General features: G+C 37.2%; 1 protein-coding gene across 3 annotated transcripts in view; it reads right to left on the reverse strand.

The window, feature by feature from the left end:
* The window catches only part of Fntb (Farnesyl transferase beta subunit), a 339,753-nt gene that overhangs the window by 175,785 nt on the left and 148,360 nt on the right, over positions 1 to 15,608 (reverse strand). For all 3 annotated transcript variants that reach the window (XM_067136752.2, XM_067136751.2, XM_067136753.2), the window contains exon 5: positions 12,463 to 12,633. In XM_067136752.2, the coding sequence (XP_066992853.1) occupies positions 12,463 to 12,633 (171 nt within the window). The remainder of the gene's footprint in view (positions 1 to 12,462; positions 12,634 to 15,608) is intronic.

Genomic DNA, 15,608 nt, shown 5'->3' on the forward strand with positions numbered 1-15,608 from the left:
CTAGCACACCTACCAAGACGCTGGCTAGTGCATACCGTGGAGGCTACTGCGTAGGCTACTTGAAGCCACCGGCAGTGCCAATGCACTATGAGAGACTTTGTCTCACTACCAATAATTGATGCCTGCTTGGCCATCAGATGATATAGATGTTGATTCCCATAGGGAATCTGAAATATTTGTCCCGAATGAGTAAATTTATAATACCAATATAAATGGTCCGTTATTGGACATTATAAATTTTCCAGCTAACTAATTCCTGGTTGCCAGCGTTTCGCCCCAGTGTGCTAGGTTGGGCTCATCAGTTTATACCTAGCACACCTACCAAGATGCTGGCTAGTGCATACCGTGGAGGCCACTGCGTAGGCTACTTGAAGCCACCGGCAGGGGTGAAACGCTGGCAACCAGGAATGAGTTAGGTGGAAAATTACCTGTCAGGGATTCTGTCAGTAGATGTCCAGTTCCTTTTAGCAGCCGCTTAGCCCTCCAAACTCTGTCCCGGTCGTGATAATGCACAAACTTTATGATTATTAGGTGCTTACCCGTAGCAACAACCTGAGCTGTGGTTCATTTTAGAACCCCTAATCGCTGGCAGCGATCTATATCAGACATAGTTATATCTAAATTTAACTTGCTCTTCACCATGCCGATTACTTTATCGTAAACGTTCTCTGCCAGCTCCTCTGGAATACCATGCAGCACTTAGCAGTTCCATCGGCTGTATTGTTCAGCTTCATCAAGCAGTTCAGCCTGTTGCTCGAGGCGCTGTTCAGTATATTCCAGTTTTGGTGTTATGTCTTTCAGCTCACTAGACACCCTTTCTTGGAACTGTTCCAAGTGGTCTTTGAAGTCCTTCATAACATCTTCAACAGATGCTCAGCTTCAAGCTCCAGCACAGTTAGTGGTGCAGGTACTAATAAAGAGTAACTTCAATTCATAACTTCCTCCCGAATTCAGGGATGAACCTGAACCACTTCGGGAAAATGAACAAGTTAACCGTAGTGGTTTGGACACAAATTGTACTAATGGGACAGCTAAATCTTACTCTTTCAACTGGGAAATAGGTGATATGATATTCCCAATGATATTCGTCCAATGTTCATCATCCAGATAAAAGATATTTTATGATCCGATCATACCGTATAGATTTTTTGGATGCATTTCTCGAAGCAGATACAGTTCTTCAAATATTGAAATATACCATTGGTTATGCCTCTTTCCTTGGCATACTTTTTCTGCGTGGATATGTACCCCTACTACGAAGAAGGATGTTTTGGGAGAACTCAGATGATGTTAGAAACAAACTTGTCCAGAACAGCATGCGTAGGATTAGGTTTGAAGAAATATTCTGATTTCTTGATGTTTGTCCATGGGTGTAAGCAATTCATCCGAATTTCAATTCGTGGCAAAAAATGGTACATTCCTATTTTGTTTTGGTTGCTCGATTTATGCATGAACAATGCCTGGATTCTTAGGAGAAGCTATGGTATGTCTCTTGATGCCATAACTCCCGTCAGGAAGCAACCAAGGCAATGCTCTACAAACATTGGGGAAGCTCCTAAGGGAAGAGGTTGACTTACATCGCTTGACATTACCAAGGAATACCAGAGGAAGGACCACTGAGGGCACCTACTGATAAGTCAACAACCTAGACGCCAAAGCAAGATTTGTCGTAATAAAAAAATGAAGGCCTGTGCGAGGTATAATGTTCCCCTTCATGACAAGTGTTTTGTAAATTACCATGAGCGAGTCTCAGTTACACTGTCAGTTATGGAATCTGAAGTTACGTGTTTTGGGTACTAAATATTATTATAATATAACAGAACAATGACAATTATTGCTTTTTGTGTCATTATAATACTCATTTCTAAAGGTACGTGAACTGTAAGCCTGTAGAAATTAATTGTTGCTAAGGTTGATATTCAGAATATCTTCTATCCCTGCTTCCCCAGCAAGTGCTTAGCGGGTCGTTAATGACCCATGTGTTTATACGGGTTCTAAACAACTAAATATGGTTTTGTTCATTTCTACATGAATAATGGGTCATACTAAGTGTTTATGTATACAAGTTATCAATATTGCAAGAAAAAAATAATTTGGGCACAAACGGGTTAAAATGAAAATTGTTAAAATTGTAAAAATTATATTGTAAATGAGTACTCATTTATATACATTTATTGGTTAAGTGTAAGAAAGGGCCAGGAGCCCTAACTTCACCACAATAAAGTCGCTTTAATAATAATAATTAGTGTACCGGTATAGGTACAGCATTTCTTCTTTACTTGATTCATTCAATATGACTAAAAGAAAAAGAAAAGATGTCAGACCTTTAAAAACCTCTTGATGTTGTACGAATTCTTTGCGTGGAAGGTACGAGGTAACTGTCTAAAATATTGTCCTGTATGCAGATGCCCTGTTGCTCAGACCACCGATATTGCTCCTATTACAGGTATCGCCAGCATCACCTAGCGACTTTTTTTTTTTTAAGTAGTAGGTAGTATTTATTCATTCATCATGTCGTTTACATATTTACAGGACTCTGTTTTATATATACATAACTCTTCTAATAACATTATTACTTGAGAAATATTAATCTTGTAACTAAACCACATATATTACAGAAGTAGTAGTATTATTATTAACATATTAATACTTAAAAGAAATTGAACTTTTAACTATCTCTTGCACACATTAAATAAATTATTATTATTATTATTATTATTATTATTATTATTATTATTATTATTATTATTATTATACAAAATCACACCAACCTCAACAGAGTCGAGTAGATATCAGTAAAATACCACGTAAGGTGAAACCTTGTGTGTGGTAATTTAGAATATTAATTACATAGAGAGAAATATATTTTAAAATGATGCCTGAAGTACGAGTATGGGTATGAGTGAGTGATGGATATGATCAACAGCACATGGTGGAGCACTGAATAGAAATTGGATATGGTGACGTGATATTCTCATTTAGTTATTTCTTCCATAACAGTTTTATTATCCCTGACAAAGGATTTAAGACACTTCAGACTCATTTTCTGACCTAATGAAGTAGTTTGTAAAGAACCGGGAAGGACATTAAAGAATTCTGGAATGAAGTACAAGAAATTGCGCTTTGTTATGCTAAGTTTGGGTTTGTATAACATACAACGGTGGTACATATTACTGCGTGCTGAATATTCATGTTTAATGTTCTCAATTATATTTTTGTTTTTGTTAATATATTTGTATATTTCAAGGGCATAGAGATGTTTTACATTAAATATATTTGCTTCAGCATATAATTGACTACTTGGGTATAATCTTCCTTTCTGGTACATTATTCGTAATATAAGGTTTTGAACATCCTGTATTTTATTGATTACATTTTTGTAGGCTCCTCCCCATGCCAAAATTCCGTAGCTAAGAACAGACTGAACTAAAGCGTAATAAACCACTCTTAACAATTTCATACTGGATATGTATTTTAAATTATGAAATATATAAACAGTTCTTCTGATTTTCTTTCTTAAATCGGTAATGTGACTTTTCCATTTCAGGTTCGAATCAATTAGTAATCCCAAATACTTAACATTACTTACTTTATAAATTTTGTAGCAGTTACAATTAAATTTACAGTTGATGTTGTGTACAATTAATTCATTAAAATCGTTTCGTGTATCTGTTACAGAAAAATTCATAAATTTTGTCTTTTTAATGTTTAGAAATAATTCATTATTATCTAACCATGCTTTAACTTTAAGCAGTGCTCGAGTTGCTCTCTGTCTGACGAGATTCCAGCTATCACCCTAAACATAAATGACTGTCTCATCTGCATATGTTACGATGTGCGTATGTTCGGCATTTGCTATTGTTTTCTCTAGATCATTAATAAATAGAATAAACAATAAAGGACCTAATACTGTGCCTTGTGGGACACCCTTTATTATCCTCATTGGTGTGCTTAGATGTTGATTAATTTTGACATACTGTACTCGATCTGTCAAGTAACTCTCAAGCAAATCCAGTACATTACCCCTAAAGCCGTATTTTTCCCATTTCTGGAGGAGCAAGCGGTGTGACACACTATCGAATGCCTTTTCAAGGTCGAGAAATATCCCTGTGGAGAGCAAAGAAGAATTAAGATTTTCGTATATTCTCTTTGTTAAGGCGGATATAACATCAGTCATTCCGAGATTTTTAATGAATCCAAACTGTCTGGGCGAAAGTATTTGGTGTTTTTCTAAAAATTGGTAAATATTGTTCTTTAAGCATTTCTCGAATATTTTTGATATTGTTGTAGTTATCGAAATGGGTCTGTAATTTCTAATGTCATAAATATTTTCAAACTTGTGAAGAGGTTTTACTATTGCTGTTTTAAGCTGTTTTGGAAAGTAACCTAAGGTGAAGGAATCATTGATAATATTCAGCAACGGTTCCTTTAATGACACTATATTTTCTTTAATAATTCGAGCCGAAATATTGTCTATTCCTACAGCTTTGTTTTCATGTACTTCACTCAAAGATCTCTTCAGATCGTATTCTGTTACCGGTGCAAGGAAGCAAGTATGAGGGTTGCGAGCAATATGTAATGTGGAGTCGGAAATCTGTCTGTGATGCTTTGCTTTCTCAGTGGTTTCGTTAATGAAATAATTTATTACAAATATTTATATCATCTTTCCAGATTTCACCTTTATATCTGATTTCCTTGATCTCTTCTTTTCTAACGGACCTTTGTATTATTTCATTGACTATGCCCCAGACCTTACCCCGGTTATTTGAATTGCGATTGATCAGATTCCTACAGTACTCAGTTTTCGTTTTCATAATTAGATCATTTAGTTTGTTCCTATATTTCCTGTACTGTTCTTTAATTTCCAAGTTATCCTTATTTTTTAAATATTGTTGATAAAGTCGGTCTCTTGTGTGAATAGATTTTACCAAACCGTAAGAAATCATTCTGTTCTTTTGACTTCCTTTGATTTCAATTTAACAGTGGACAGGCTCATGCAGCTTTTAATTGTATTCACGAATTTATCAAGTTTGATATCTAAATCACTGCTGTTTAAGATGTCTCCCCAATTTATTTTACTTAAATGATTTTTAAGCTCAAAATGATCTATTTTAAAACAGTTACATCAAAATTTGGTATATTATTAGGGACCGAGGCATTTTGAATATTGAGACTTACTATTATAGGATAATGATCTGAAATTTTACTTTGAGAGACGATAGACAGAATGTCGTCATTTCTCAACCTACTTTTAATCAAAGCATGATCAATACAGGATTTACTTGTACCAGATACTCTAGTAGGATTGTTTATTAAGGACTGAAAATTACTTTCTTGTACCATGTTGAGATATTCGTCACAGTCGTGTTCATTTAAAAGGTCTATATTTGTGTCCCCTATTATCAGTTCGGTTTCAACATGGCATCTATCTTGGATATAATGATCTAACGCACTGAGAAACCGCTGTTTGTGATATTCATGCGACCGATATACTCCTATAATAGCTACTTTCTTGTTGTCATAGTTAATTACTACTCTGAGAAATTTAAAGTTATCATACTGAATAATTTCCATTTCGTGCTCCAAACCATTTTTTACCATTAATACAACACCATCACATTTGTTAACCGAACCCTTATTGTAATAAGATTTATACAAGGCATGGTTACTTATATTTACATTACTCAGTGACCAACTTTCTGTTAAAATTACGACATCAAACCTATGATCATATGCTTTCAAAACAACGTCTAAAATGTTCTTATTTTTCCTTATGCTTCTAATATTAGTATGAAAAATTTCTAATATACTTTTCCCTTTCGCATGCTTCTGCAATCTACTCGTGCAATGTTTGATGCCCCTTCTCGCCTCTGAAGGAGGTTGGTATATTACATAATCATCTTCTAGACCTATTCTGACTATTTACAGGAAAAGAGAGAGAGAGAGAGAGTGTGTGTGCATGCTGCCGTCAGCGGTCTTAAACAGGATAACTCCATCACTGGTCCAGACATTTCTGACGCCGAACTTGGAGATAGCCGCCTTCAGAACCGCCAGTCTGGCATTAAAAATTAAATAATTGAATTTCAACCAATTCAATACATAAAAGAAAGAAATATAGTAATTACATTCTTATTTAAATGGGACCGGTTTCGACCCTAGTCCAGGTCATCGTCAGCCGTAAAAACAAGTAGGCGAAATCACACAATGTTTATGAATATTGGAGAAATGGGTCAGTTTCACACTCTGTCAGGCACAAAGTCACAACACTATCAAATAATATATGAAGATTATAAATAACTTGAAGTCACAGACGAATAGATTTGTAGAAGCAAAACGCCAGTTCCCGGTGATCAGCGCGGCACATTCAAGTCTGGCAGACGTAAGGTCCTCCCGGATTGTGACACGAGATCCTTTTAAATGCCTTTTCTTTGCGAATATCTCCTTCCTGCTGCGATAACTTGTCATCTTCATGATAATAGGCCGGGGTTAATTACCAGTTTTAAGCCCGACTCTGGTTCATAACCTAACTGGACATCAGCTGCGTGCTGCAGCTGAAATACGCTTAGCAAACAACGAACGTATTGGAGGAGATTATGAACCCCTTGAAATTTCCTCTAGTACTTTTTCACCATCCATGCAGCCTACAGAGAAAAATCAACAACAGCAGCAGCAGCGACAACAACAACAACAACCTGAAGAAACAAGCTCCTGAGTGGATTCTAGAAACATTAGCCAACCCAGCTATTTATGAATGGATTGACGGTGACTTAGAACGTGTTGATGTTCCCTGCCCTCCTCCTGACTACACAACCTATTCAAATATGTCCTGTGTTGATTTATTTGAATTGTTTTTTGATGATGAAACACTAGAATAGCTTGCTGAAGAGTGTAAGCGTTTTGCACAGTACCAAAATGAAACCAACCCTGAAATAACAGTACCAGAACTGCAATGCTTCTTTGCTATTTTGTTTCTAAGTGGGTACAATCCTTTGCCTTCAAAGAGGATGTCCTGGGAAGCTAGTGAAGATGTTAACAATGTCCTTGTCAGCAATTCAATGAGGAGAAATCGCTTGCTTCAGATACAGAAATTTCTCCACTGTGCGGGAAACACAAAACCAAATGTTGAAGACAAGATGTGGAAGATGCGACCACTGATGGACAGAATGAGGAAAAAATGCCTAACTAATTTTCTTCCAACTGTGTCATTATCGTGTGATGAATCAATGATTAGGTACTATGGACACCATGGTTGTAAACAATTTATACGCGGTAAACCGATAAGGTTTGGCTACAAAATGTGGTGCCTAAACACAAGTGATGGATATTTGATAGACTTTGACCTGTATCAGGGCAAAAACCCGTGTGGTGACAGTGACTACGACAGACTATTTGGTAAAGCTGCATCTCCGTTAGTGCTTATGCTGGATGAACTGCCTAATAAACTTATTCCGTACAACATTCATATGGGCAATTTATTCACAGGAATAAATCTGTTCAGTTATCTCAGGCATTTAGGATACGGCACAATTGGTACAATAAGAGAAAATCGCATACCCATGTCATGCCCCTTGCCAGACAAGAAAGCTTTCTCTAAAGAGCCCCGTGGGAAGTTTCATCACACTATTGAATGCAACATTGGTATTGCTTTTGTAGATGGAAGGATAATGCTATTGTCACCATTGTCTCTAACAGTACTGGAGTGGCTCCAGTAGGAAATTTGAAGAGATATTCCCAGAAAGACAAGAAAAATGTTATGGTTCCTCGTCCAGCCTGTATCGCAAAATATAACCCTGGTATGGGAGGAACAGACATAATGGACCAGGGTATTGGTCAATACCGTGTTGGTATTCGTGCAAGAAAATGGTACTGGCCTATTTTCACTTGGCTGTTGGATATCGCCATTGTGAACGCATGGTTCTTTTAACGCAAGAATCACAAGGGCACATCACAACTTGACTTCCGTAGAGAAGTTGTTCAAGTGTATCTAAAACGCTATGGTGTTCCACAAGAGATTCCTGGGAGAGTAAGTGTTGCCCGAAATACAATGCCAACTTTGAGATTTGATGGACTCAATCACTTCATGATTGACAAAATAATTATGTACTGTATAACGGAGCACTATACTAGTGTCTATGGGCCAACTGCAGAAATAATGACAAGGTTTAAGCCTTAGACATCGCCTACCCAGACGACATCCAAGTAATATTCAATGTTCCGTTGCTTAAACAGTGTTCAGCCGGTGTTCAGCAAGACATCTTTGTTTCCATATCAGCTCCAAAATGGAAATAGAAGTGTCTTTGATGCTACTCTTTGCCAGCTGTGATCAATGAAAACTCATCAATGTGGGTGCCACCATTAATCAGCTATCGTGTATTACAAATATGGCTAAATGTACCGAAAATCTGACTGAAGACACAGTCGTATTTTCAGAAATAGTGAAAGCTGATGATTATGTCGAGTGTGAAGCATAAAATAATGAAACATTACAGAAGAAGAAGGCAGCCTGGAAAAAAATGACAGAGACTTTCAATAGCAGTTTTCTACAGAACCCCCACAAGGCACCAAGTCATTATTGGGCAAGTTCCAAGTTAATTTTGCAGCTTTTATTGATTACAATGGGAACAAAGCTGTTCTATACTGGAAACCTAATCATGTTGAATCAATATAACAGAAAAAATTGACTCAATAAGCAATTTAATAGGGTATTTTTACACGACTGTGACAGAGAGTGAAGGTCCAGGCTAAGAGCAGCTTGGAGAAGAAAAAAATTTAGAAACCATAGGAGGTAGGCCACCAGCTAGTCTGTTAATTCATATAGAGGAAAATATGCTGGCTGTGGTAGGTGATTCAGCTGAACCGCTTGAAAACTCTTATGACAATGAGGGAGAGCTCGGTCACGTAAGTGTAATGGATGCTATTAAAGAATCATATCTTGATGTAGGAAATGCATTTAAAATAAATGTCAATACAAAAGTTGTCTTTGTTCTGTATGAAAACAGATTCCTGTGGATGGTACTGTTAAAAGTCAGCTGCTAGTGTCCAGCGAGCATAAGATGGAGAAAGGTTCTCGTCGTAGCAGTTAAAAGGATGGAGAGCGTGTTTTAATCCACAGGGAAAAAATCTTTACCTCAGACACTAAGGTAAGTTGGGGTCAGAAGTTGGAATTACCTTCTGTTCTCCAATGAATATAGCCTCAATAGCAAAAAGAAGTATAACCTCTATACTTCATCTATGTTTTGTGTACGCCCAGTGTCAAGTGCAACAAAAGGCAACACATGGAACAGGAAGAGGATAAGGGAGGCATTATGATGAAGATTCTACAAAACAGCTGCAAGTGTTAGAACTACAAGAAAAGAAGGTGTTGCTGAATATTTATTTAATCAAACAAGAAATTAAAGAGAAAGTTTATAACCTACTGGAGTGGCATGATTCAGTTAATAAAGAATAATGTAAACAAGTAATAATTAATGAATATATTCTCCTTTCACTTGAGATGTAGCATGATTCCTAGTGGGTGAAGTAGTTACCGATTATGAGCTGACGCTATCCAGTTCCTGTTGTATTGTGTTACTGGACCAACAGGCACTTCATCATCTGCTAAGTCTGCTTCCAGATCAAGTTCATTGCAATGAACAGTGACGTTATGTAGCATAGCAGTCGCAACAATGGTTTCCAGGGATTTTTGTAATTCCATTCGTAGACCCTATGCAAAACAGGGAAATCATCTTTTCCATGAACCAAAAGTTCTTTCTACCACATTTTTGGCCACAACATGCGTTCGATTATAACGCATATCATCTGCGTTCCTTGTGTTCAGAATCAGAGTGAGCATTTATTACAAGCATAGCCAGAATCAACAACAAGATGTCCTCTAACATCTCCTCTTTATAAGCAGTAGTGAAAAGTGGAATTTTAAAATATTCTGCTGCCGGGGTTGAGCCAGCCAATGAGCAACAAGACACCTATTTTCATTTTTATGTTACATATCACCTGCAATGTCACAAAAACTGCAGCATAAAAGCAGGTTTAAACTGTTGTAGTAGTAGTAGTAGTAGTAGTAGTAGTAGTAGTAGTAGTAGTAGTAGTAGTAGTAGTAGTAGCAGCAGCAGCAGCAGCAGCATACACCAGCACCAGTTAAGCTAGTGCTGCATCATATTGTAAAGGAGCGTTAACATGAACTGGTTAGTCCGTATTTTTGTCCACTGTTGTGCTTGCCGTATAGTGAAGTATAGCTTTGAATATAGTATTGTTGTTAGGGCAAATACAAGAACTACTGCATTGTGTCTTACTTGGCAATTAAGAGAATAAAATTTCTTCCATATGATGCACATGAGAGCCTTCTGATGATCAGGACAAGTTATTCTGATACGGGTACGGTCAATGTCACTTATTTTTCCAAGAAAGTTACCCAGTGTGATGGATAACATGTATACGAGTCCACACAATATTATTAAAGAGATGAATAATTCAATCCATAAAGATTATTTACCTGGAAAGGACAGCAAAATCATTCCTGATAGCAGGTTGCTCATCTATGTAAGCGAAATTGATAAATCTTCTCCTCACACTATTGATGGCAGACACAACACACTCCACTATCTGGCACATAGTCGCTGTGTTGACATTTACATTATCACAATTCATAGTATAAAATACATCAGCTGACAAGAATTGTGAAGTCAGAAGGAGCTGCAAGGTGACAGCCAATGAGCTATAGCTCATTCCATGTTAAGAAAACAGTAGCCTATTGTTCTTATGGATCTACAAGGAGTGAACACAAACCCTCTGAGACACCCATAATTCCTTGTGATTAAGGGATATTATACTGTACTTTGTAAAGTATTATAAAAGATAGATAAAAAGGATGAGGCATTTTGCTCGTGAGTTATTAAAACAGCTACATAACATTTCCTTTTTTGTAAATACATTCATAGGGAGAAATCACAATGGCAGGAACAGCCATCGCTTCATTGCCTTCCTGCATTTTCCTTCTGTGTTGCTCTGGTACAAGCCTCAACAAGCCAGCAACTCACTTGTGTAATGAAGTCATCTGCAGTATTCATTTCTTGCGTGTGTTTTTTAAGGCTTTAAATCAGTGCATAATTGTCTTGTGTTGGGTGAGAGTTGCACGATAAGCCTACGTGTGCGATTTCTTTCTTTAACATTAATACCGTCAACTTTTATAGAACTATTTGCAGTATTTATTTGTTTCGTGTGTCTTTTAGCCTTCATATCAGTGCAGAGGCCTATTTGTATTGTGTTGAGTGAGTGTTATGTGATTAGCCTACGCGTGATTCCTTTCTTTTAATATTAATATAATGATTTATTTGCGTTATGGCTGAGAACGTTATGATAGGATAGCACAGTAGTACCCGCATTGCCTGCAGAAATGTATTAAATGCAATTACATGCATCCCTCACCCTGCAAGCCCATAAGAGTTATTTGTATACTTTCTCCCCCAGTTTGCCCTACACTTCAATGCTGGGGTTTTCTTATGTGCCTTAATTTACCTCTGATTCTGTACAAACTAGAGATAGCCCCTGTAAACCCCCGCCATCCCCTTTAGTTCATAAAAATAATTTGCAGCTAAAGTTTCTTCCGCTTTTTATCTTGAACTTAAATAATGAATTTCACTAATTTATGTGCTGCCATTTTCCCGTGATGGTGATGAGCAGAGCCGTTCGATATGGGAACCCCGTTGTCATAAGAGAAATACCATTTTCTTAACATGAAATGATCTACACATCTTGTGTCGTGCCCAAGAAAATCTCCCACGACGCGCAACAAGTCCCTTACAGTTTTCTTTGAAAAGCGAAATAGTTTCAAAACTGTGCCTCCCCATACATTTCAAAAGTATTGCTCTGATCTCGCAACAGACATACAGGAGGCCGCCTGACTAACAATTCTCCCCTGAACGGTCTCAAATTACATGCTCCATAGTAAGCAACCACTGTGATTCGCTCCTATACTTTGAGGTTAAACAGTGTCCCCAGCAGTGTTTAAATATCAGTTCTTAAACACCGACTTTAGACTGTGTCTAAGTGATAAATAACACCTTCATCTAATTATGACTGCTACATTGCAATGTTTAACCTTAAACATTGTCTACGTACTGTTTCTGCAATTTGCCTTTGTGCCGGTGGCTCCGAGTGGCCTACGCAGTGGCCTCCATGGTATGCACTAGCCATGCGTCTTTGTAGGTGTGCTAGGTACCAACTGATGAGCCCAACCTAGCACATGGGGGCGAAACGCTGGCAACCAGGAATGAGTTAGCTGGAAAATTTATAATGTCCAATAACGGACCATTTATATTGGTATTATAAATTTACTCATTTGGGACAAATATTTCAGATTCCCTACAGGAATCAACATCTGTATCATGAATTATACAGTCGAGAAATTCCCTTCATTTATTCACTTTCCTTGAAATTAAAAGCTGCAATACACACAATAAAATTTACCTGATAATCCACTCAGCGCAGTTTTCAAATAGACTTTCTTGAAAGGTGTTTGTAAGTCTAGCAACTGCAAGAGCACAATATACACCTCTGATATCCTCTTCTCCTCCAACATGCATGTGAAAGGCACCATTTGAGGATCGAACTGACCACAAAAACTGCTGCAGTGCCTCCCTGGAATCAACAAGCCCATACAGTTATTATTCACCAAACAAGGAGAAAAGATTTTCAGTTAAAAATTACCTATGCCTTTCAAGAAAAAATTCTTTTAAGACTATGCTTTTACAAACGAACTTCAAAGTGGATGTACATTTATAAACTACAATCAACATTATTTTACAATCACAGATTATATTAAGCTTTATTATAATGTTGTGTTAATGTCATGAGGCCAAAGAAAGCATACTTGTTGTTCACTCAGAGCTATGTACACTGAATTACAATAATTGAAGCGATGCACCAAATAGGGGTCTAACCACCAAAATCTCTATTACGCACTGGAGTTAGATCCCTTTTCCACGCGAGACAGAAGTTCTCCACCCTCTAGCACAGCAACAAGTTCTGAATTCTTCCACATGACTACGCCACTATACAGGAACGTTTATATAGATCCTTAATCCGATGCATCCTCACTTTCAGAAAAAATGTCAATTAGATCCCTTCTCGGCGCATCGCTTCAATTATTAGTACTGTAATCAAATTGGTCCTATGTGTAGGAGACTGAAGTCTATATGATACCATACTTCAAAAGAAACTATGAAGCTACAAGAACCTGTTCAATCACTATGAAATAATGCAAACCAGTTAGGACGTGAAAGCCAACTGTGCATTGAATAATAACTTGCCTATATTCCCCACACCCCTTAATTTTAGACTGTTATTGGGAAGAAAATAACTGGGAAAAAAGGAATCGGGGAGAGGAGCGAGGGGATCACAAACAATCTTTCAAATGACCTGGCAGCAACTGCATCATTTCAGTTAATGGTAAAAACCACAAATCTGCACCAAATGTGTACTGGGCTTGGCTACTCTCTCCGCGAAGCCTAGATTTTTCAATGCCCTTCCAGCTCTACATCCCAGGTGGCCGAGTACAGTGTTTAATAAGGAAGTATCCAGTACACAAACAAGAGTGAAAATGAACAAGAGAACAGCATCCTTCAAGTTGAATGTGTAAGAATATGCTTCACAAAATTACAGTGAAAGTGGCAAGTCAGAAATACAAAGTGCAGCCTTGTGATTCATTATTGGCACAACCAGAGAGACAAATCATTGGATTAAAAAAAAAAAAAAAAAAACAAATTCCTTCCATGGTGTGAACAAATAAAAACTTAAAAATGTGGACGTAAATGTTCTGGAGTGGGTTAGAGAAGCAAAAGAAAACAGCAATGCTGTAAATTAGTAGTTTAAAGCACATGAAATTGCGCAAAGCCTTCATATTGTGGGGAAGGATTTTAAATCAGAACACTTGATGTGGTGAAATGGACTAAGAATGCCGAGAAGGACACTGCACCAGCAGGTTCTATTAGATAACGAATTTCACTGCTTTGTTGCAAGACTTCGGACAATGCAACACTGCCAGCGCTGTGCGGCTGTAGTGCAAGCGTGGCGTAGTCATGCAACCAGTCACCTGTGTTAATGTAGGACAGGGTTGATACAAAACTGTTTAAATGTGCTAATACCACTTTTTGCATGAATAAAGTATTTTGTATCTTGATTCAAAGAAGATGTTCTTTTTCTCTGCTTTCAAACCATGCCAACCTAACCTATAATGTACAATAACGGACCATTTATATTGGTAACCTATATTATGCAAACTGTTATTTGTTTTATGTCCTACTAACTACTTTAATGGTTTTTGGAGATGGTGGGGTGCTGGTATTTTGTCCCACAGTTCTTTTACATGTCTGTAAATCTACAAACATGAGGATGACATATCTAAGCACCTTCAAACTCCACCGGACTGAGCCGGATCAAACCCGCCTACTTGAACGCAGAAGGCAAGTGCTCTACCACCTCAGCTACTCAGCCCAGCTGTGCATTAACGTTATCAGCAATGATCCTCGGAAGGTAGCCATATCCAATGTCTTGGTTTAGAACTCCATGGACATAAGAATGCGTGACAAGATTGCAAAGAACATAAGACCATAAACATGTTGGAGTTGTTCATTTCACTGTGTGGTGATGAGGGAACAAACCAACAGTAGCAAATGAGTGGAAACATGTTGGAGCCGTACACCTCACATCTCGAGGCGCACTTCGCTGCTCACCAGGAATCAAATTGGTTTGATATTTCAGGATGCTGCTGCCTGGAACTCTCATTGTGATTGGTTGTCACAAGGTCACTTCCTCATCCCCTCTATGCGATGACAATGCTGTCATACTGATGGTCGTGTTGTGTCATAACACTGTACCTGTGGATAACAGGCAATTAATAAGCAAAACTTCCCGCGAAACTGCTATACGGAATTAGCGTCAATTTTCGCACCATAACAGATGCGTTCCAGATAAATGTTGAGAAGAGGTTGCACCTTTAGTGCCACAGGTAACAATGATAAATAGTTCTCTATTTTGGCTTGCATTTCTTTCGTCCTGCTTGTGACCGTAGTTAGGACAGCAAGAAGTCATCGAAATCTTTTCATTTTATTTTGAGAATGTCAGGTACAGTGTTATCTAATTTTGAACTGGTGAGCATTTTAAAAATTATCTGTATAAAACATATGTTGTAGGAAATCATGAACATTAATGGACAATTTATATTGAAAATCTTTTCCTTGAACTGTAAAAAAATTATTATTATTATTATTATTATTATTATTATTATTATTATTATTATTATTATTATTATGTGAAATTTTGTGGTAACTGATAACTGTTTAGAAGAATTGTGTTTTAGGACTCATAAACATTTCAAATATGGCAAGAATTATGTTTGAAGAAACTTTGGTATTTAAATAACTGTGTAACTGTGACGCAAGTGTGATAAACAGATATAACTTGAAAACAATAGTCTCTCACCCATGGGTAACTAATGCAAATATCGAGCTCAAATTATTATTTTACGATTATGGTCATTTATTACTACTTGTAATGTATAACTATGAAGTGTTTACATCCATTTATTATTATTATTATTATTATTATTACATCAT

The sequence above is a fragment of the Anabrus simplex genome, chromosome 1, assembly GCF_040414725.1.
Source record: "Anabrus simplex isolate iqAnaSimp1 chromosome 1, ASM4041472v1, whole genome shotgun sequence".
Lineage (NCBI taxonomy): Eukaryota > Metazoa > Arthropoda > Insecta > Orthoptera > Tettigoniidae > Anabrus > Anabrus simplex.